This window comes from Trichechus manatus, unplaced genomic scaffold (genome assembly GCF_000243295.1).
Source record: "Trichechus manatus latirostris isolate Lorelei unplaced genomic scaffold, TriManLat1.0 scaffold00236, whole genome shotgun sequence".
Classification (NCBI taxonomy): Eukaryota; Metazoa; Chordata; class Mammalia; order Sirenia; family Trichechidae; genus Trichechus; species Trichechus manatus.
The window spans coordinates 1,126,151-1,151,263 of record NW_004444172.1 but is presented as its reverse complement, the minus strand read 5'-3'; the positions used below and the strand labels follow the sequence as shown (position 1 = coordinate 1,151,263).

At 36.2% G+C, this 25,113-nt stretch overlaps 1 protein-coding gene and 1 pseudogene across 1 annotated transcript; both read right to left on the bottom strand.

Annotated features, from left to right (window-relative positions):
* Window positions 1-6,476: 6,476 nt before the first annotated feature.
* LOC101350170 (olfactory receptor 8K3-like) lies at window positions 6,477-7,523 on the bottom strand (annotated as a pseudogene).
* A 9,780-nt stretch (window positions 7,524-17,303) lies between these two features.
* LOC101349925 (olfactory receptor 8K3-like) lies at window positions 17,304-18,251 on the bottom strand. Its single transcript, XM_004389225.1, has one exon. The coding sequence runs from the start codon at window positions 18,249-18,251 to the stop codon at window positions 17,304-17,306; it is 948 nt and encodes a 315-aa protein (XP_004389282.1).
* Between the last annotated feature and the right edge of the window lie 6,862 nt (window positions 18,252-25,113).

Sequence of the window (25,113 nt, the reverse complement as noted above, 5' to 3'; positions counted from 1 at the left end):
ACCATTCAGTCAAATGATAGATGGGGTTATAAAGTAAACAATAACATCCCTGCAGAATGTGCTTCTTAGAACGATCCACTATATGAGACCAGAAGGGCAACACTTGCCCAAAACCAAAGGTGAGAAGACAGGAGGGACAGGGGAACAGAACTAATGGAAGTGGGGAATGAAAAGAGGAAATGAGGAGAGTGCTGACACATTGTGGGGACTGCAACCAAGGTCATGAAACAATTTTTGCTAAGAATCATTGATTAGAGAACTAATTTACTATGTAAGCTTTCACATAACGCACAATAAATGTTAGGAAAAAGAACTAATTGGGTATCAGTAGATATCACAATTAAGAAATCAGCTATCTCCAATGAACACAATAAAAGCCATATATATCTTTTTTAGTTGCAATGAAGAAAAGCTGAAGAAAAAAGTACTTACTCTGGTAAATAATGATTCTTCTATTAGATCAGAGAAGATAAAGGGACTTTCTCTCAACAGCTCTGGAGTTCTATGGAGAGCACCAAATTAAATTTAGTAGTTTACTATCTTTGTCGAGTATCTAATTCTTACTTCATAAAGCTATACTCTTGGAGAAAATTATATCTGTTTACTGCCAGATTCCACTGGAAATTAAAGAATATGGTATTATACTATTATCATAAAACTGGTATTAAAAGTTTCCTAAAACTCCAAAAAATTGCTTTCTACATCTCAACATGAGGTGTAAGATGGAAATTTATTTATTTCATCATCAAGAGATTAGTGAAAATGCACTGTTATACAGTTATTTAAAGAGGCATTAAATATTAAGTTATACTGAGAGGGACATGAAAGGAGCATAGAGCCATTATATAACTAAGAATTTGAAAGGACAGTTTAACACTAGAGACTGAATACCTGCAGCTTCATAATTCTGTTACAGTATTTTTTAATACTGTATATGCTTCCTTTACTTTCATATTGAGCATTATTAGTCATATAATTAGGCCACCTGGGAGGTGTAAACGGCTAAGCGCTCAGCTACTAACTGAAAGTTTGGCTAATTGAGTCCACTCAGATGCACCTTGGAAGAAAGAAAGATCTACTTCTGCAAGTTCATAGCCATTGAAAACTCTGTGGAGCACAGTTCTCTGACACACATGGGGTGACTATGAGTCAGAATCGACTCCAGGTCAACTGGTTTGGTTTCTTGTTTGCTTTTTTATTCATATAATTATTTATATAAAGTAAAAATATTATTTAGCCATATAATGACAATGTTTCAAAGATGCTTATGAGCATTTGGCCTCTGAAACAAAGTGAAAATATTTGAAAAAAATAATATTAAGAAAAAAGTGAGACCAATTGTAGTCTCAGGCACTGTTGAAAAGTTGAAAGCACACAGAAATGAATCAGAAATGCTAATATTTTGCAATGACTTTATCATTGAATAAAGGTGAGACCCTGCAAATGTCACTTAAACATTCTGGATATTGGTAAAATTTGGAAATAGTCTTTTTACCTGTAATGAAACCTCTGTCTTGACTCCCCCATGTGCTTCTTAACTTGGCATGGTGAGAACAATTTAAAGATTTTTTTTCACCCTTGGAGACTCTCCCTGAGGAGATACCAAGCAATTTGTTGGTTGTTTCTGAAGCAATCAAAAGCTTAACAAAATACCTGGGGGGTGTCTGTTAATTGTCCAGTACAATTTGTATTTGCTAGTAATCAAGTTTTTTGCCCTATACTACGTATATACTTCTGTATTTATCTATTTCATATATCCTTGCATGTTACCCTTTGTTAACTGTCCATTTTTACCACCTAGGGATCTGAATTGAAATATTATAAGATGGAACTATCAATATTCCCCATTTCTACAGTGGTCTTCGCAAATGGATGACAATATGAAGTAGTGCTTAAACACTTTCTTATTGCATTATTTAAAAGGCTTAATGGAATAAAAGTAATGCATTGTGCATATGTGAGGTATCACTTCCTTGCTTGCTGTTATTATTGTTTCTGTTATTGGAATTATCAGGGTTTTTGTTTGTTTTTTTTGTTTTGACCTCAGGAACAGAAAAGTTACCCTTGCTTCTCATTTCATAGTCAATTACCATAATCTGTGTGTTTAGGTTTTTTTCTTCTTTGTTTTATTTTCCAACATTATATTTCAATGTTGTATTTTTTTCATTCTGTCCAATCCTCATTCCAAAACCTCTTTCTCACTTTAAGATATGTTCTGCTGTGCTTGACATAATGCTCTACCATGTCAAAATATCCTTGTAAAGTGTGATATTTTGTGTGTAATGTTTCACTATGAATATATATTTACTGTGTTATAAGTTTTTTGCTGCATTTTGTCATTGTAAATATTTGTAATGTATCCCTATGTGACTTTTTTTTTCTTATTTGTCCTATATAATGGTATATATATATATATATATATATATATATATATATATTCACTTGTCTATTCTGTAATGGAAGGAGCCCTGGTGGTGCAATGCTTAAACACTCACTGCTAACTGAAAGGTTGACTGTTTAAACCCACAAGTCATTCTGGCTAGAAAAGACCTGGCCATCTGATCTGCATCCATTAAGATTACAGCCTAGGCAACCTATGGGGCATTTCTTCTCTGTCCTGTAGGTCGTTATGAGTCGCAAACAACTTGAAGGCACCTGATAAAACAAAAATTCCTCCATGGTAGATATTTTGCTGCTTCCAACAAAACATTGTCCGACTTTCTTGCTTGGGGCATGTTATCAGGAAAGACCAGTTGCTGGAGAAGAACATCATATTTGGTGAACAAGAGGGCCAATGAGAATGAGGAAGTCCTCCATGAGATGGACTGACACAGTGGCTGCAGCAGTGGACTCAAACATACCAATGATTGTGAGGATAGCACAGGGCCAGGCAATATTTTGTTTTGTTTTACATAAGGTCACCATGAGTTAGAGTCACTCAGTGGCAGATAACAACAACAAAAAACTTTTGTGATGGATTGTTTTCACTTCACATGACTCTATTGAGGTCCATCCACGCCATTGTGTGCATCAATAATTTGTTCCTTTATACTGCTGAGTATTATTTCATGTATGGATTTGCTATGGTTTGATTTTTCGTTCGCCCATAGAAGGAAATTTTGGGTTGTTACCAATTTTTAGCTATTACAAATAACGTTTCTATGAACATTTGTGTAAGGGTTATTGTATAAATATAAGTTCATTTCTCTGGAATAAACGTCTAAGCATGGATAGTTTTCATTTTGAAAAGTTTCAATCTATTAGTTTGTACTTTTCATTCATATATTTGCATGTACTAGTAATTCCATAGTTTTTATTATTGAGTAGTATTCACTTGCTTGGATATACCACAATTTATTTATCCATTCTCAAGTAGATGAACATTTGGGTTGATTCTGGTTTTTGAGTATTACAAATAAAGTTGTTATGGACATTTGTATACATGTCTTTGTAAGGAAAAATGCTGTCATTTCTCTCAGATAGATATGAGTAAATTGACTAAATTTTATTGTAAAACTATGTTCAGCTTTTTAAGACCGTAGTGTCTAAAGCAAATTATTTTTTAAAGTATTTACACCATTTTTATTTTCCGCTAACAGTTTATGAACATTCTGTTTCCTCCACATACTTACCAAACACCTGATAGTCTAATAGATGTATAGAGTTATGTCGTTAATGTTTTAACTTGAAACTAATTGATGAATAATGAACTGAACATTTTTAATGTGCTTATTTGCCAGCTGCATGTGTCCTTTGGATAAGTTATTGTTCATTTTTATGACCATTTTTGAGGACTGTTTCTTTTCTTTTGAGTTTTGAGAACTCTGTATATGTTATGGATCCTTGGTGGTGCAGTGGTTAAAGAGCTGGGTGGCTATCCAAAAAGTTGGCAGTTCGAATCCACCGGCTGCTCCTTGGAACCCCTGCGGGGCAGTTCTACTCTGTCCTATAGCTTCACTATGAGTCAGAATTGACTTGATGGCCAAGTGGCAGTATGGGAAGGTATGAAAGGGGGTAAATATTATGGACACAAGTCATTTATGAGACATATTATTTGAAAATATTATCTCCCAGAATATAACTTGTTTTTATACAATTGTCTTTTCCAGAGTAGAAGTTTTAATATTTCATGTGGTCAAAGAAGTTTTTATGGATTTTACTTTTGGTGTTAATATCTATGAAATTCCAAAATGTACCTATAGAGTCAATGAAAGCCCACTTAAAATCCAGACAGACTTTTTTTTTTTTTAAATGAGCTAATAAGCTGAAAGTAAATTCACAAATAAATGCTAAGTTATCTCTTTTGTTCTATAACTGTATTGTAGGCTCTATTAGATTTTTTACATAAAAATCACATCATCTATCAATAAATAAAGTTTCCTTTCTTCCTTTCCAATCTGGATGCTTTCTACTTATTTATTTAATTTTTTATCATCTTATTGTGTTGCCTAGAATACCCACTAAAATGTTGAATAGATTTGGTGAGAGTAGATTTACTTGTTTTGTTCCTGGTCTTACTGAGAATGTATTCAGCCTTTCAAACCATGTGTGATGGTACCTGTAGGTTGTTCATGGGTGTCCTCTGTTTGAGGAAGCTCCATTTTAATACTAATTTGGTCGAAGTTTTATCACAATTATTGGGAATTTTAAAATGCTTCTCTACATCTATTTATATGGTATTGTTTGCATTTCTAATTTGTAATTATGGTGAATGTCATTATTTGATTTTGTAATGCAAAACTAACCATGCATTCCTGGGGCACACCAAATTTGGTGTAATATTGTCTTTACATATTGCCAGACTCTATTTCTTAAATTTTTCTTTTGATTTTTTTCACATATGTGCTCAGTTCTTTTCTTTTCTTTTCATGACTTTGTCTACGTTTGGTATCAGGGTAAAGCTATCCTCTTATAGAAAATGCAGATATATCCTTCTCTTCAGTTTTGTGGAAGAGTTTGTGTAGAATACGCTAATTCTTTTTCCCTGAATGCTTAATAGAATTTCCCAATCAAGGCACTTGAACTGATTGGGGATGGGGAGTATTTTGAGTTTAAATTTCCATTTTGATATCTTCTTTATCCATGATTTTTTTTCTCAAGTGTTTTCTAGTCTCTACATACATGGAAATATATCATACCCTTCCCTGTATAGTCCTAAAGTAAAACCCAGGTTGAATTTTTTTAAGACAACCTTAGCATATCTAAAACATTTTTTTTCTCATTACAAATTTTTTGAATATTAAAAGAATAAAAATAAGAAGATATGCATGGAAAATTAGGAGGGAATATGGAGTAACTATGTCCTGAAATCATGACAAATATATAAAACGCTACATATCACACCTCACTCACTAGAAACACAGCATAGTCCAAACCATGGGTTATCTCCTTTTGTCTGTTCCAAGTAGAATAAGCAAAATGATGAAATCAAACAGCAGATTCAGATCAAAATATAGTGCACACTCATATTAACCAAATTGGAGAAAATTCAACCAAACAAAAACAAGGCGACTAATCTAATTCATCATACAAAAGACTTCATATGCAAGGATACATAAACAGACAATGACTTTTAAACAAGATTAATTATTGTTTTCTAGAGAGCTAAGGATAACCCATCTATAAGACAAAAGCATGCAGTTAGGAAGCAATATCAATTCAGGAGAGAAAAAATGAAAATACCTTGAAACCTCTATGGCTGACCTCAGTAAATTTATCTTAACTGGTATATCCACTGATACAGATAAAATGGGATGATTTAGACAAAACTAGATACTGAGCTGATTCTATTGAATATAATAACTTTATTTTGTTACTGTCTATATTAATATTAAAATTCAATAATAAAAATAGTAACACAATAAATAGAATTTAAGGGCTTAAATATGAAAGTAAAGGCATTGTTGATAAAAGAGAGGGATTTCAAGTTTTAGAAAGTGGACATTTGAGCAAATTCAGATGACTGAGTACTTTGAATCAACCCACCACACTGAGCTTTCTTCCAATCAGAATTAGCCACCCCGGGGCAGAGTATGAGCAATAAAAGAGAAGGTATGCATGCACACACACACTCACACACACACACACATGCACACTGTCTACATTTTTTTTTTCCTACTAAATGAGGAAAACATCAAATACTTGGAACTCTTCCTATATCTACTACAGTTTCACTATTCCACTCAACATATTCACTTTTCTTCTTTTATTTTTTTAAGAACTATCACACCCAGCACATTCTAATATATTATCAAATTTCTTAATTGTTATGCTTATAATGTATCCCTCCTGCTCAAGAAAGGTAATATTTTGTAATGTTTTATTTATTAATCTATTTACAGCTCTTAGTAGAGTTACTAGTAGAAGGCAATATAGAAATATATGTTGAATTTTATGTGATTTTGTGCTTGCTATCCCCTCTGGAGGCCCACAGAGACAAGTTTAAAGCCCATAACATAATTTATATGAAGCATATGTTATAGTGAACTTTGAGAAAATACATTGCATAATTGTCCTAAAGTCCTATGTAAGGCATATTTTACGTCTTTATTCCTCAAACTATAGCTCAAGGGATTCAACATGGGGATAATCAGGGTATAAAATATGGAAACCATTTTATCAGTGTCAAAGGAATGACTGGACTTGGGCTGCACGTACATAAAGATTAAAGTCCCATAGAACACTACCACCACCGTCAGGTGGGATCCACAGGTGGAGAAAGCCTTGTGCTTGCCCTCAGCTGACTTCATCTTGAGAACGGCTACAATTATGAGTACGTAAGAAACAAGAACTATTAGGAGGGATGAAATCAAATCAAAAGCTGATAAAACGAGAATGATCAATTTGATTTCATGTGTGTTTGAACAGAGCATAAATAACAAAGAGAGACCGTCACAGTAGAAATGCCTGATGACGTTCACAGTAGAAATGCCTGATGACGTTGTAGCCACAGAAGGATGAGTTAAAAATCTTTATGGTGACCAGAAGAGAAAGAAATGTGCTGTAGAGATAGGGAATTGCCACCAGCACCCAACATGTGATTTGTGACATGATGACTGTATAGAGCAGAGGGTTACAGATGGCCACATAGCGATCATAGGACATTGCAGACAGAATAAAAATTTCACTAGTAATGAACATAATAAAGAAAACTAGCTGTGTAGCGCAAAAATAATAGGATATTGTATTTTCATCTGCAACAAAATTTACCAACATTTTTGGTCCCACGGCTGTTGAATAACCAAGATCAGTGATAGCCAGGTGTCTGAGAAAAAAGTACATGGGGGTTTGTAAACTAGAGTCTATCTTGGTGAGGATGATCATGCCCAAGTTGCTCACCACTGAGATCAAGTAGATGATGAGGAACAGTCCAAATAATGGAGCCTGCAGCTCAGGGCAGTCTGTGATTCCCAACAGAACGAATTCATTCAGCACTGTTAGATTGTGTTTGTCCATCTAGGTCTGTTAAGAAACGTGTTCTGGATAGAGACATCGGCATTGTCAATAGCTTTTATGTAGTATCATCTGGTAGATTGTTTAGTATACAAAACCAGTATGAATAATATAAATTTAAACTTTCCATTTGAGGATATTTGAATATATACCCAACTCCCAAAGTTTTACACACAAATATACACATACAGATTAGCAAGATTGATGGATACACTGATAGATAGATGAAACAAAAATGAATAATATCTTAAACATTTACATGTTAGGCATATGGATATTTATTGTACTCTTCTTAAAACTTTCTTTTTCATATGCCTAAAAAAATACATGGATACATTTTGGACCCTCTCCTTCAAAACGTTATCTTACAAAAACTCATAGATGGTCTAGGATGGAAAAGTCAACAAACTAGACAGCTTTTGGATAGATATGTTGTTGATTACAGTGGGGATTATTTGTCTTTATACATGAAAACATCCATAGAGATATATGTATATAGATATAACCTCCATATGTAATGTATGCAATGTGGTACTTTGGGCAAACAATATGTTACATGAATTTTTTTATCCTCATCTGAAAAATTATATTCCAACACTTTCTTTCAGGGTTGTTAGAAGTATAAATGAGAATTAAATGCTTCAATGTGTCTATGACACTTGAAAATAACTCTAGGATACTACGTGATTAGTTCTCTTTGTCTCCGTATCTCTCTCTCTCTCTCGATCTATCCATCTATCTCTCTATCTATTCATTTGCCTGTCTTTCTGTATATCTATCTGTCATCTCTCTACCTATCATCATCGTTGTCTATCTTTTTTTACCATTGACAGTAATTACTTGTAATTTTTTTGTTGTTGTTGTTAATTGTTTTGATCTTTAAGATATTTATAGGTAAATTCTTCTGGACTGTGACTTAAGTTCTTTGTCACCACGTTCTTCAGTATGTAACTAACCCCAGCCCCATATTCCATAACGCCCGCTCTATGACTAAAGTGTCCAAAAGTGCCATTCTTTAGATTATTTTCTTTGTTGGTCTACTTAAAATACTTTCTCCTCCAATTGGGCATTCATATCGTAACACATACAGTCTAAGATTTTTGTAACAAATCATTTTTTTTCATGGAGAAACCTAAGATATATGAGGAAATCTGAAAAAATAGTGAAAACTTGACATCATAAGCTCCCCCTTGTAAAGAAAGTATCCTCTACTTTTTATGAAAGAAAAAGTTTAAAAATTCACTATATGACACAATAGCATAGGAGAAAAAGAAAGTATACTGATGACATCTATGTGAATTTCTGGAAGTTATTTAAAATTTTTTGAACATGAAATTTGTTTCATTAAACACTGGAACTCCTTTGTACCATGAGATATCACAGATAAATTTAAGTATATTCTTTAAAAAATGTATCTGAATATACCACAAGTGTTTTAAAAATACAAGAGTAGTCCATACCAGTTAATGTAACAGAATTGTAGATTCAAAACTTTGTGATCAGCACTGCTTCATAAAAATGTGTGTATATCTATCTATCTATATATCTATTTATCTATCTGGCATATATCTATTCCTGAATACTGTGAGCAGAGCAGTCTCTGAGTAAACTATTAGCAATTAAATGCAGAAATTAAATTTCATAGCATTAAATTATCAAAGTGAATACATAACGTCCATAGTTATCTCATATAAAACATATCAAGAGTAATGGTGGAAAGCAGACAGAATTGAATCAAAATCTTAATATTTTGTGTGGCTTTACCATTGATTAAAAGTGGAGCCTTGAAAATGTCACCAAAATATTCTAGATATTAGTAAAACATGGAACTACATTTTAAAAAAACTCCACCTTTTACCTGTAATGAATCTGTTTGAACACCCCATATGCCTCTTAACATGGACTAGTGGGAACAACTTATAGCTTTCTCTCAGCCTTTGAGCCTCTCCCTGAGGAGTCGCCCAGCAATGTGTTAATTATGTCTGAAACACCTGAAAGCTTAACAAAGTGTCTAGTACGTCTGTTAATTTTCTAAACAATTTGTACTCACTAGGGAGTAAGTTTCTTTTAGATACATTTATTCATTTATTCTCAGTTAACTTTCAATTTGTCCCACTCAGGGTTCTGGATTAAAAATTTTTACCTATAGGACAGACCACTCAATATTCCCCCACTTCCATAATGTTCTCAAATGGAATAAAATTAGTACAGTCCATATATCTGAAATATCGTTTCTTGGTGTTTTTTTTCTATATATATATTTATTTATTTACTAAAGGGACAGATGTTAGTGACTTCAACTCCTTTTATTGTAAATTGTCTCTTTAAGACTTCTCTCATTTTATTTTATTAGATTAAGATATTCTACTTAATTGATATGACTAACAAAGAGAAGAAAGAGTTGCACACATCCATTAATAATGGGAACAAGAAATGTATAAAGTATGAATCTCAGAAATTAGGAATCGTAAAAAATGAGATGGAAAGCATAAAGATGAATATTCTAGGCATTATTAAGCTGAAATGGACTGGTATTGTCCATTTTGAATTGGACAACCGTATGGTATATTATGCTAGGAATGACAAATTAAAGAGGAATTGCATCACACTCATCAAAAGGAACATTCCAAGATCTATCCTGACATACAATAGTGTGAGTGACTGAATAATATCCACATGCCTACAAGGAAGACTAGTTATAAACTACTATTATTCAAATTTACACACCAAGCACTAACACCAAAGATGAGGAAATTGAAGATTTTACCAACTTACGAAGTCTGAAACTCATCAAAATTTCAATCAACATGCAATGACAATTACTGGGGATTACAATGAGAAAGTTGGAAACAAAGAAATATCAGTAGTTGGAAAATATAGCCTTGGTAATAGAAACAACACCTGAGACTGCATGTTTGAATTTTGCAAGACAAACAAATTCTTCATCACAAATAATTTTTTCAGCAACATAAAAGGAGACTATACATGTGGACCTCAGCAGATGGAATACACAGGAATCAAATCGACCACTTCTGTGGAAAGAGATGATAGACGAGCTCAATATCATCAGTCAGAACAAGGTCAGTGGCCAGCCACGGAACAGACTGTTGATTGCTCATATGCAAGTTCAAGTTGAAGCTGAAGAAAGTTAGAGCAAGTCCACAAGGGGGGAAATATGACCTTGAGCATATTCGACCTAAATTTAGAACCAATCTCAATTAGACACATTGAACACCAATGACCAAAGATTAGACCAAGTTTGGAATGACATGGAGGGCATCATCCCTGAAGAAAACAAAAGGTCATTAAAAATATAGGAAAGAAAGAGAAAACCAAAATGAATGTCAGAACAGAGTGAAACTTGCCCTTGGAAGTAGAGTAGCTAAAGCAAATGGAAGCAATAATGAAGTTAAAGAGCTGAACAGAAGATTTCAAAGGGCAGCTCAAGAAGACGAAGTAAAGTGTTACAATGAAATGTGCAAAGACCTGGAGTTAAAAAACAAAAGGGAAAAAAACTGCTTGGCATTTCTCAAGCTGAAAGAACTGTAAAACAAATTCAAGTCTTGAGTGAATTATATAGTATGTGATTTATATCGCAATAAAAAGTTTTAAAAAATAAAAGTAACAAGAAAAAAAGCCAATTTATCTGACTTTCTAGTTCTGAAATAAGAGATTTATCCTCGTACAAAGCACTTTAAAAGATGTAGAACCCATGCTTACTCAAGTAGGTATTAAATGTATTTATAGTTTGAAAAAACATGAGAATTTAATGACTTTGTAAAAAAGCCTTGAAAAAATCCTTATACTTTATTTCTACATCCATTATTTTAAATAAGTTTATAAGTTCCATAGAATCATTTGGTTATGATGGTCAAAGAAAGGTTCCATAAAGAGGTGAGTTTTAAAAATGCTAACATTTTCTATGAGAGAGTAAGTGTTAAATTTTTATTTTGCCTACTCTAGGATTGACTAATTTCTTTTGCTCCAGGTAATAAACTAATATTTTGAGCTAATAATTATGTAAATGGAGAGATACATGTGATACAATACTTTGCTTTTATTTCGCATATAATATTATGCAAGTTTGCTGGGATTTAAGTAATTTAATATTTCATATTTTTCTTCTTTTCTTCAAGGAAACTATACAGGTTTGTTACTGTTGTTAGTTGGCATTGTACATAGGTACGACTGGCTTTAAATACAAGATGAACTGCTGCTAGAACATGACAATGGAAACTGGGAGAAACACCACATGTGGTAGTGAAGGGCGTGCCCCTCTCAGTTCTAGGAATGTGCCAATCACATATGTTAGAAATTAGAATCTCAGTCCTCCTGTAACTTTACTTCTGAGACTTCCCTACCTCACAGCATTTCTGTTCACCTCTCCACTGGTTTCTCTTTCTCCAGGGATTCTAGGACAAATTTATTTCTTTAGGTTGATGGATATCACTGAGTTGTGTGTTGTTCTTTTTGAACTGTAGAGTTACAGTGCTAGGAAGCTCTTGGATGTTTACATTAATCATGGCAATACCCAATATATGGCACATTTTCAGATGATTCTTTTACATGTGAGTCTATATGAATGGCACAACCTATAATTTCATGGTGTCCAATCTTCACGGTCTCTTGTGGTATTTCTGTCTCTCTCCACTGCAGGTAATGAAACACTGAATAAGTAAATGAATCACTCAAACATTAGCTCAAGATAGAAGGTTTAATTTCTTAAAAAAAAAAAAGTCCAGTAATGGGGCTTGATGGCTCTCATAGGTTCAGTAGCTCAGCAAAATCAAAGTTAGTATATTTACCAAATTCTTTTCCTTTAATTAAATTCCAAAAACAATTGAAGCTCACCCAGCAACTAAGAACTGGGAGCAGAAGATGATGGGGAATAAATCTTCTTCTCACAAACCTCTCTTTATAAGGAAGTAACATCAGTCTTAACAAGGCCCTGGCAGACTTCTACAAACCATTAGTAATAATGATTTATCTTTTATCTTTTTCTTTTTTTAAAATTCTACTTCTGTATTTATTTTTGAAAGGTGGCTGAACTTTTCAAAGCAGAAATCGGCAAATTATTTCTTAAAGTGAGAACTTCTTGTTTATCTATTTTTAGCATCTTTCTTAGTAAACCAAAAAGCAAACCCTTGCCATTGAATAGATTCCAACTGAGAGTGACACTATAGGACAGACAAGAAGTGCCCCTTAGGGTATCAAAGGAGTGGCTGGTGGATTCCAACTGCCAACCTTTTGGTTAGCGGCTGAGCTTTTAACCACTGTGCCACCAGGGCTCCTGTTCCTTACTACTTAATAACAATTCCTGATATCCCTCATGGCACATTTATTATAAACCTGCCCAGAATATGTACTGCATCCACTTTGTGGTGGTTTTCCATTATTTGGCTTGAGCAAGCCAGGCATCCAAAATGAACTGATTGGCTTGCTGAGTCAATTTATTAATTCATTTCTTTTTATTGAATTAAATAATTAAATGTCGCTCTCAGACATTGGCCTAGTTATTCACTATTTTATGAACTCCACTACTACTTCTCTTATTTTAATCTGATACTCTCTACCATCTCAGGGATAACATCATTAAAGCAGAAAATTGACATTAAGAGGCAATTTAGAGCAGCTCTTGTGAGCCTGGAACCTGGAGCTAGATCGTGTTTGAAACTTGGTCCTAATGCTTAAGACCACTGTGAACTTGGACAATGTATTTATCCTTCATGAGTTGAACTTGGATAATTTATTTACCCTCTCTGAACCTCCATTCTGTGGAATCTCACCCATGCAGGAGGGTGTTGGGAAAACAAGTACTCAAGGTCCTCAATTGACTCACAAGTCCAGTTCTCACAGTTCTGATAAGTTTGTCCCTCAACATCTGGTGAGGTGGTTTTCTTTACTCCAGTATGGTTTATTCAAATATTGAGCCCATTGAGTTTGACAGCAGTTGAGGTAGCAAAGAGGACTTCAAAAGGGCCTGACTACTTCTGCTGAAGGGGGTTGACTTTCCATGCCTTGAGGAAACAGTCACCAAGCTGGAACGAATAGAGAGGCACCTCTTGCTCAGAGTGGCTCCTCAGGTGAGCGTGTCTGTAAAGAGAAGACAGAGTCTCCCAAAGGGATGACAATATTTAGTAACTTGAACATCTCCAACCTTATGGAAGGAGGTTGGTCATTACTAAGGCAACCTACTTTGGTCATATCGTGGTTCTCCAATAAAGGGTGCCCATATAATGACTCAAATGTACTAAGTTTTAGTTTGCCTCTAGGGGTGGGTCGAAGTCTCAAGAGGGCTGTAGGTAGTGCCTTTGTCCATATCAACTTAGTTCTTGGCACAGCTTTGCTACATGTCTCTTCAGAGTTAGGTTAGCCCACTCTACTTTACGGCTGGACTGGGGTCTACAGGCTGTGTGTAAGTTCCTATTAATGTCCAGGGCCATTGCCACCAATTGCACCACCAGGTTCCCAAAATGGGGCTCGTTGTTTTTGCCAAAGGAAATGGGAGCTCTGAATCAAGGGATGATTTCATTCAGGAAGTGCTTCACAACCTCAGTTGCCTTTTCTGTCCTGCAAGGAAAAGCTTCAACCCAGTTAGTGAAGGTGTCAGTAAAGACTAGCAGATATTTGTCATTCCCGGGAGCTCCAGGCGTCTCAGTGAAATCCACCTGCCAGTTGTGTGGAGGCATTGCCCCAGTTCCTTAGAGCCCTGGGGGCACTTCAGCAGTGTCCTCAGTATTATTGTTCCCACAGAAGGGGCAGCTGTTTACCATTGCTGAAATAGTGGCATGGACTTTGAGCCAATCAAATATCTCTTAACCCAGTCATATAATAGTATTAAAAGCCTGTTGCTCTGTCCTGGTCCATTCTAAGGCTCAGTGTAAAGGCTTGGCAGTAAGTCTAAATTTTGGGATCTAGATAAGTGAAAAACCAGCCTTTCTCAAAATACCTCTGATGTCTCCGGTTGGTAGGGGCCGTCAATCTGCAGATAGCGTCTTTTGGGGCAGGAAGGAATTTTCTCCCTATCTGATTTTAAAACCCAGATAAATCACCTCCTTTTGATGGATCTGAAGTTCTTCTTTTGAGACCCAATACACTGCATTTCCTAGAAAGTACAAAAGTTCTATGGTATTCTGGAGGCAGGCATACTCACTGTGGCTGATGGTGAGTAAATATATTGGAGGAGTATACCATTGGTCAAGGTTAGTTGTTTCAGTTCCTTAACTAAAGTGGGCCTGAAAAGAGTAAGGCTGCTTTTAAACCCCTCAGGAAGGACTTGACAGTAGAGTTGTTGCTTTTGTCCATTGTCCCGGTCTTTTTGCTCAAAGGCAAATATTTTTTCGTTTCTTTTTTTTTTCCACTCAGTTGCAGAAGAATGCATCTTTCACACCCAGTACAGTGAATCTGGAAAAACTGGGTGACAAAGTCAACAGCAGGGTATACAGGTTGGAAACTACAGAGTGGACTGTGACTGTTACCTGGTTGATGGTTCGCAGATCCTGAATAAACTGGTATTCTCCATTTTTCTTCGTCACTGGCAGGATGGGGGTGTTGAACTGTGACAGACACGGTTGGATCAGTCCATGTTTCAGGTATCTGATGATGATTTTTCCCAGTGTCTGTCAGGTCTCCTCCCAGATGGGATCTTGCTTAAGTCAGGGAGGAAATATGCCAGGTTGTAGCACAACCATCAAGGGGGGATCGTTTTTGGTTCATCCTTGCACCTTGTTTGCCCATACCCACAGGACCATTGTTTCCTTGATATCTGGCACTACTGATCCCTAGTAGTGTCCTTCCATGCTATAATTGGTGGATGACTCTGCAGTAAGGGCCATCCGAAGTTGCTATCCATTCTCTGGTGGTACCTGCATATGCATGGTCTCTTTATCAAAAGAAATTTGTGCTTGCAGTTTGCACAACAAGTCTCTTTCCACCAAGGGAATGGGAAAGTCAGGCATGTAGAGAAAATAATGTGTTAATGACTTCTTTTGTATGGAACAGGTTAGAGGTTGGTGGAAGGGAGAGTTCTCCTCTTCCTTGAGACTCCCATGACTGACACAGTTTGTTTTATAAGGGTTATCTTTCAGTGGGGAACTCCATGCTCTTTCTTAACTCTGGGTAAGAATTTAGGGCACTCTCTCTTCCAGTGTTCTCTCTCTTTACACTAAGAGCACTGGTCTCAGATTAACGGGGGTCAGGGCCTCTCACTTCCCTCTCTACTCAGGGTCACTCCTCTTCTTGGGACACCAGGAGATGGGTCATTTCTCCACAAGGCAGTGTCCAGGAATGCAACCTATCTCTTCTGATTGGTGATTTTTCTCTTCTCCTATTCCCAGTCCCAATAGAAATACACCTGGCAGGCAAGCTTAACAAGCCGTGAGATCCCCAACTCCACACTTCTTTCAAATTTTTGGAGTTTTCTCCATATATTCTGGGCATCCTGCCTGATAAAAATCATATTCACCATCCCAGCATTTTTGAGACTCTCAGGGTCCATTTCTTCGTACTGTCTAAAAGCCTCATACACACACATTACATGCTCACACAACCTAATTCAGTGCACCAACCTAATAACAGACACCTAGAGCCTTTTGCGCCCTCAACAGCTGATTCCTCCCACTTCTTGGGATTCTTAAGGCCTTACATAAGAATTATCCTATTATTTACCAAGTAACCCCAAATACTGAGAGCCTTTAATGGCCTCAGTGGTTAATTCCTCCCGCTTCTTGGGACTTTCCTAAGGTTTTACCTAGGTACTTACCAAATAACCTATGTGTGTTTTGTATCTCCCATGGGTCACCATCGGGTCTGAGGTGAATCGGCTTCCAGGGCTGCTAGAAGGTCTCCAGAAGAAATCTCCTGGTGGTGCCAGATGTCAGGGCCAGTAGGTTGTCTGATCTGCCTCTGGAACTGAAAGGATGACTCCTAGCTGGCTCGCCAGAAATCTTGCCAGGTGGAAACCCCAGGTTCTGCTCGGTGCAACTCTTCTTAGCCAATAAGTGAAAGTCCAAGGTGGGAGAGTAGAAAGCCACCTTTATTTCATTGTGCAAGGAAGAGAAACAGTCGGGGCTGCTGCTGACAGTACTGACACTGCAAAGTTTATTCTAACAGTTGAAAAAAACACCAGAATCATTGTAAATCATTTTTTATACCCAGTACTTTTTCCCACTCCCACTCAGCATATCCACCTTCCTTGCCTGATTTCAGGGTTCCCAACACATTCTCCTGGAACCCTGGTGATGCATTAGGTAAGAGCTTCGCTGCTAACACAAGGTCAGCAGTTTGAATCCACCAGCAGCTCTTTGGAAACCCTATGGAGCAGTTCTACTCTGTCCTATACAGTAGCTATGAGTCATAATCGACTCAATGGCAAAGGGTTTTGTTTTTCAGCACATTCTCATAAAAAAAAAAAAAAAAAAGGAACTGCTGTAAAATAGATTCTGAGTCATCACAACCCTATATGACAGAGTAAAACTGCCCCATGGGTTTCCAAAGCTGTAAATCTTAATGGAAGCCAACTACCACATCTTTCTCCCATAGAGTGGCTGGTGGGTTTGAACCACTAACTGTTCAGTTAGCAGCCAAGCACTTTAACTACTGTACCACCAAGTCCCCAATACATAATTCTGTACTATAAAATTGACCTAAGTATTGTTTGTGATCCATCTCTTTCCTTCAAGGAAGGCAAGGGTTTTTACTCTTTTGTTTATCAATGCATTTAGAAGAAGGACTAACACATAGAGGGAAATTCATAAATATATGTGGAAAATATTTGTGCTGGCTATTTCCTGTGGAGACACACAGACAAGGTTTGAAGTCCATGATGCAATTTATAGGAACCATATGATGTATCAAACTGTAGAAAAGATATTGCATATTTTTTTCCATGTCCTATGTACAGCATATTTTACATCTTTGTTCCTCAAGCTGTAAATCAAAGGATTTAACACAGGGATAATCAGGGTATAAAATGTGGAAGCCACTTTATCAGTGTCAGTGGAATGACTGGACTTGGGCTGCATGTACATAAAGATTAAAGTCCCATAGAACACTGCCACCACCGTCAGGTGGGATCCGCAGGTGGAGAAAGCCTTGTGCCTGCCCTCAGCTGAGTTCATCCTGAGAATGGCTACAATAATTAGTAGGTAAGAAACAAGAACTATTAGAAGAGATGAAATCAAATCAAAAGATGCTAAGATGAGAGTGATCAATTCAATTTCATTTGTGTTTGAGCAGAGCAAAGATAACAAAGGGTTACTGTCACAGTAGAAATGCTGGATGACATTGTAGCCACAGAAGGATGAATTAAACATCTTTATGGTGACCAGAAGAGAAACAAATGTGCTGTAGAGATAGGGGATTGCCACCAGCACCCAACAAGTCCTTTGTGACATGATGACTGCGTAGAGCAGAGGGTTACAGATGGCCACATAGCGGTCATAGGAAATTGCTGACAGAATGAAAAATTCACTAGTTATGAACACAACAAACAAAGCTAGCTGTGCAGCACAACAATAATAGGAGATTGTATTTTCATTCACAACAAAATTTACTAACATTTTGGGTCCCACAGCTGTTGAATAACCAAGATCAGTGATAGCCAGGTGTCTGAGAAAAAAGTACATGGGTGTTTGTAGCTTGGAGTCTATCTTGGTGAGGATGATCATGCCCAAGTTGCCCACCACTGACATCATGTAGATGGTGAGGAACAGTCCGAACAAAGGAGCTTGCAACTCAAGGCGGTTTGTGATTCCCAACAGAATGAATTCATTCAGCATTGTTAGATTATCTTCTTCCATCTCAGTCTATCAGGAAACCTATTCTGAATAGAGACGTTAGGATAGTCAATAGGTTTTATGTAGCTTCATCTGGTAGATTTTTAGTATACAAAGGCAATATGCTAAATGAGTAAGATAAATGCAAACTTTCCAATATAGGCATTTGAAAGTAAACCCATCTCTCACAAATAAAGTATAGGTACATGAAGATAGAGACAGAGAAACAGGGAAAGACAGAGAAAGATACCTTTTATCAACTGGGGAAAACTTGCTCTCCAAAGAACATTTGTTAATGTCCGGGACATTTTGGATGTCACAACTAGGAGAAGGGTGCTACTGTTATCTAATGGAGGCCTGAGATGTTACTAAACATTCTACTGTATACAAGATAACTCCCCACAATAACAAAATTTCCAGTCCAAAGTATCACTATGATGGATGTTGAGATACCCTGATACAGATATAGTGATAGAGATAGATACAGATAAAAATGTAGGTGTAGGTGTATGTGTACATGTAGGTGTATGTATACATGTAGATGTAGATGTACATGTGCATATACATGCACATGTACATTTACATACGCATGCACATGCACATATACATATACATAGATGGGATTCCTGGTGGAACAATGGTTAAGAGTTGGCTGATAACCAAAGAGTCAGCTTTTCGAATCTACTAGCCGGTCTTCAGAAAACCTGTGGGGCAGTTCTACTCTGTCTTATAAGGTCTTTATAAGTTGGAATCAACTTGATGGCAATAGGCTTGTTTTTTTTTTTTTTTTTTTTTTTAGTACATGTAGGTATGTGAAGCAAAAATTTAAAAAGTTAAAAATTTTAAGTGTTAGATATATTGATGGTTACTAAACTTTCTGTCATTTATATAATGACAATTACATAACGACATTTATAAAATTGTAATACACATGTTAATTTTGTTTTAAAAATTTTAAAATTAGACTATCGGTATGCAAATTTTCAAAATGTGTGGAAACGTTTAATATGCCTTACTTCAAAACATAGTTCTATAAAGCTCTTGTGCCACAGGTGGTGCCGACTGAAACAACATACTTGACCAATATTGACCACATGTATTAACAAGGAAAATCTACTAGATCGTGGTGGGGATTATTTGTCTTCATACAGGGAAATATCCCAGGTGGTGAGTCCATGCAGATATAGTCTCTGTTATACCTCCACCTGTAGGTTATAGAATAAGACATCTTAGTCTCTTTATCCACATCTTGCAAAAGGACCATGTCCCTTCAGGTTGTTGGAAAAATAAATGAGGATTAAATGTTTCCATGTGTTTAAGTTATCAGGACATAACTCTCAAAGATCAAGGATATAGTGTTTTTGTTGTTTTTAAAATGATGACAGTAAGCTACCTGAAAGGAGTTTTCTTTACATACACATATGTGAACTCTTCTAGTGTGACTTAGCTTCTATGTCACGGTTATGATGAGGAGGAGGAAGAACAGTGTGTTATTCATGTGACTGACCACAGCCCTTGCCTCCCCCATTCTCAGCTCCATGACTAAGACTGGACCATCAGTGTGCCAGTCTTCTGCATTGTATATCTTCTACTTTACTTAACACATTTAAAAATAAGTTGATCGATGGCTAATCTAAATGTCTGTGATTCAAAACCACAAGCAGCTCCACGGAAGAAAGATGTGGCAGTCATCTTCCATAGAGATTTACAGCCTTGGAAACCCTATGGGGTCACGATTGAGTCACGATTGACTTGACAGCAGTGTGTTTTAATATAAATTTACTTAAGATATGTCCTAACTTAGGGGCATTTTCATTATAATGAACATATACTTAATTGTTTGTAACAAATCGGATATACTTTCTCATGGAAGAATAGTAGACAGTGAGAGGAAATTTGAGCAAATTGGGAGAAAGTGAGGTGTCTGCCATTGATTTTATATAATGAAGTTTCATTAAAAAATTCCATTTGGATAAAGAAGTCTTCTAGTTTAAAATATTATATAGTACATAATGTATATGAACATATTTAAATTAAAAGTATATACATATCTCTAATAAACCACAGATTAAAAAAAATGCAGAGAAGGATAAGGATGGCAGTTTAAGGGAAAAGAATTAATAGTTTGAAATGATACTACTTACAAGGAAAACAGCAGTATCAGGATCCTCTGAGTCAGGAATAATCAAGCAAATAGAAAAATACAATAGTATCATATTAAATAATAAAATGGTTAAAGGGAAATACACTGTCTCATATAAAACATTGCTTATGTGGTTGTGACCCTATACACACACACAGCTTATGTCAGGAAAGCAATTGTTGGTCTTTTTCCCCTGGAGCAAAGGAGAATGGTGCCTGAGTACTACTACAACAGAATACTCTGACCAGGATCACAATAGAAAGTCAGGGTGGAATGGGTAAAGAATGTAGAACAAAATTCAAATTAAGAAAAAAAAAAACAAAACAGATTTACTGGTTTCAAAGAGACTGAAGAAACCCCTGAGACTATTGCACTAAGACAATCTTCTAACGTGAAACTACAGACACTCCTGGAGGCCACCTTTCAGTCCATTAATAGACGGGACTATTAAAGAATAACGTCTGTAAAGAATGTGCCCCTTAGAACAATCAAGTATAGGACACCAAAAGGGCAAGAAGGTGGGGAGGGACTGGGAAACCTGACTAATGGAAACAGGAAAGCCAGGGAAGAAAAGGAGAGAGTGCTGACACATTTTGTGCAAGAAACTTTATTTGGAACATTAATTTGCTATGTCAACTTTCACCGAAAGCACAATAAAGTGTTAAAAAAAAATACTAAATTGGCTATCAGTAGATATTACAATTACAAAGTCAGCTCTCTTCAACGAATGCAATAAAAGTAATATAAATCTAGTTTGTTGCAATGATGAAAGGGTGAGGAAAAAAAGTACTTCTGTTGGTAGCAACTGGATTTCCTATAAGGTAAGGGAAGATAAAAGGACTTCCTCTCAACAGCTTTGGAGTTCTATGGATAACACCAAATCATTTTTCATTGTTTACTATGTTAAGTATCTAATTCTCATTTTATAAATCTATGCATTTTGAGAAAATTATATCTTCTTTCTTCCAGATTCCACTGGAAATTGAAGAAGCCGGTATATATTATACTACCATCATAAAACTCAGTACTTAAAAGGTTCCTAAACTCCAAAAATTGTTTTTCACATCTCAGCATGAGTTGTGAGATGAAAATTTATTTATTTCCTCATCAAGAGATTAGAAAAAATGCACATTTATAGCTATTTAAATATGCATTAAATATTAAATTTTTCTTGAGAGGTAGTAAGAAGAGCCTAGAGCCACTAGATAACTAAGAATTTGGAAGGACGTCAGTATTGGAAACTGAACATCTGCAGCTTCATAATTCTTCTACAGTGTATTTTTATACTGTATATACTTTCTTTACTTTCATATTTGAACTCTATTATTCACATAATTAGGCCACCTGGGTGGCACAAACCATTAAGCACTCAGCTACACACTGAAAGGTTAGTGGGTCAAATCCACTCAGATCCTCCTTGGAAGAAAGGCAGATGTACTTCTGAAAGGTCACAGCCATTGAAAAACCTATGGAGTCCAGTTGTCTGACACACATGGGGTAGCTATGAGGCAAAATTGACTCCAGGGCAAGTTTTTTTCTTTTTTTTCTATTTGTTTGTTTTTTACTCGTATAATTACTTCCATAAAGTAAAAACATTATTTAACCATATAATGATAATGTTTCATAGATGCTTATGAGCACTTAGCCTCTGAAACAAAGGGTGAATATTTGAAAAAAAAAAAAAAAGACAACGGAAAAAGGGACAGAGATCCTAGTCTCAGACAGTATTGAAAAGTAGAATGCACACAGAACTAAATCAGAAATCCTAATATTTTGCAATGACTTAGCCATTGAATAAAGGTGGGACCTTACAAGTATCACCAAAACATTCTGGATATTGGTAAAATATGGAAATAGTCTGTCTTTTTACCTGTAATGAGACCTCTGTCTTGACTCCCCCAAGAGTTTCTTAACATGGTATAGTGAGAAGAATTTATGGACTTTTTTTCACCCTTGGAGATTCTCCCTGAGGAGATGCCAGGCAATTTGTTGATTGTTCCTGAACCATTTGAAAGCTTAACAACATACCTGGGAGTTGTTTGTTAATTGTCCTGGACATTTTGTATTCACCAGTGACCAAGTCTTTATTCCTATAGTGTGTATGCAAGTCTGCATTTATCTATGTCATACATTCTGACATTTTGTTCTTTCTTAAGTGTCCATTTTTACCACCCAGGCATCTGGATTAAAATACCGTATCTGTAAAACAGAACTATCAATATTCCCCATTTCTATAGCAGTCTCTTGAAATGAATGACAAAGTGAAGAAGTGCTTAAACACTTTCTTATCGCATTATTTAAAAGACTTAAATGGAATAAATTAATGCACTGTGCATATGTGAGGTATCACTTCCTTGTTTGTTGTTATTTTTGCTGTTATTGCTATTGTTCAGGTTTTTTCATTTGTTTGTTAGTTTTGCTTTTGACCTCAGGAACAGAAATGTTACACTTGCTTCTCATTTCACGGCCAATTGCCATTATCTGTCTCTTTCTGCTTTTTGCTTCTTTGCTTTATTTTCCCTTATTATATTTCAGTGTTGTACTTTTTTCCATTCTGTCCAATCCTCATTCCAAAACAGCTTTCTCACCTTCACACATATCCGCTGTGCTTGATATACGCCCTACCATATCAATACATGCTTGTGTCTTAGGCTGGGTGCTCTACAGAAGTAAAACCACTATAGTGTATAAATATCTGTATAGAGAGATTTGTATCAAGGAAACAGATCATGTGACTGTAGAGGCTAGAACATCCCAAGTCCATGGGTCAGGATAGAGGCTTCTCCTGATTCATGTAGCTGCAGGTGCTGGCTAATCCAGTGTCTGCAGGTCAGGAAGCAGGGCTCTTGCTCATAACATGAGAAGATGGATGAATCCCAAGGTTGAGAGGCAAGACCACAGGCAAGCTGCTAGCTCAAGTCTCAAGAATCGGGGGTCAGACTAACAAGAGCCAGCTGCAGGATTCAGAGTGAGCAAAAACCCACAAGCCTTGCAAGAATGTCCACTTATATAAGATGCAGGCCACACGCCCAAGGAAATTCCCTTTCAACTGATTGGCTACTCACAGAAGATTCCATCATGGAGGTGACCACATTATATCAAATCTCATCATGGAAGTGATCTCAACATCACAGGACTGCCAAAGCACTGGGAATCACGACCCAGTCAAGTTGACACACATCCTTAATCATCACACCTTGTAAAGTGTGATATTTTGTGTGTAATATTTTTTATGAATATATATATAGTGCTATAAATATTTTGCTGCATATTGTCATTGTAAATATTTGTAATGTGTCCATTTGTGACTTTTTTTGCTTAATTCTGATATATAATGGTATGTATATATGTATACAAGTATATATACACACACATACATATATGTACACATATATAGACACACACGCATATATATATACACACTGTATATATTTTTCACCTGTCTATTCTTCAGTGGAAGGAGCCCTGGTGGTGCAATGTTTAAACACTCACTACTAAACAAAAGGTTAGCAGTTTGAACCCACAAGCCATTCTGGGGAGAAAAGACCTGGCCATCTGCATCCATAAAGATTACAGCCTAGGCAACACTATCAAACATTTCTGCTCTGTTCTATAGGTTGTTATGAGTTGCAATCGACTCGAGGACACCTAACAAAACAAAAATTCTTTAATGATAGATATTTTGTGTTCTCCAACAGAACATTGTCAGACATTCTTGCTTTGGACATATCATCAAGAATGACCAGTTTCTTGAGTAGAACATCATATTTGGTGAAGTAGAGGACCAATGAGAATGAGGGAAGCCTTCCATGAGATGGATTCACATAGTGGCTACAGCAATGGACTCGAACATATCAATGATTGTGAGGATAGCACAGGGCCAGGCAACATTTTGTTTTGTTTTCCATAAGGTTGCCATAAATTGGAGTCAACTCAGTGGCAGATAACAACAACAAAAACCTTTTAAAATGGCCTTTTTCACTTCACATAATCTACTGAAGTCCATCCATGCTGTTGTGTGCATTGATAATTTGTTCATTTTATTGCTGAGTGTTATTTCATGTATGGATTTACTACATTTTGTTTAAACATTTATCAATAGAAGGACATTTTGGGTTGTTACCAGTTTTTAGCTATTATAAATAATGTTTCTATGAACACTTTTTTCTCTTATTTTGATTTAGGTGGAAGTTTACAGAGCAAATTACTCTCTCATTAAAGAGTTAATACACTAATTGTTTTGTGACATTGGTTGCCAAGCTTGCAATGTGTCAACACTCTTTCTTTCTTCATCCTGGGTTCTCTGTTTCCATTCATCCAGTTTTCCTGTTCCTTCCTGCCTTCTCATCTTTGCTTTTGGGCTGGTGTACCCATTAGTCTAGTATACATGATTGAGCTATGAAGTATGTCCCTCAAGTGTGTTATTCTGACCTTGCAGAACCGTTGAATCTTTAGCAGAAGGATGAACCTCAGGAGGAACTTCAGTGCTGAGTTAAAAGTGTGTCCAGGGTCCAAACTTTAGGGGTTTCTCCAGTCTCTGTCAGACCAATAAGTCTGGTCTTTTATATACGTATATATATATTTTATTGTTGTAGTTTAAGTGAAAGTTTACAATTCAGGTTAGTCTCTCATACAAAAATTTATACATACATTATTATGTGACCCTAACTGCTCTCCCTATACTGTGACAGCACACTCCTCCCTTCCACCCCTGACTTCCCGTGTCCATTCAACCAGCTCCTA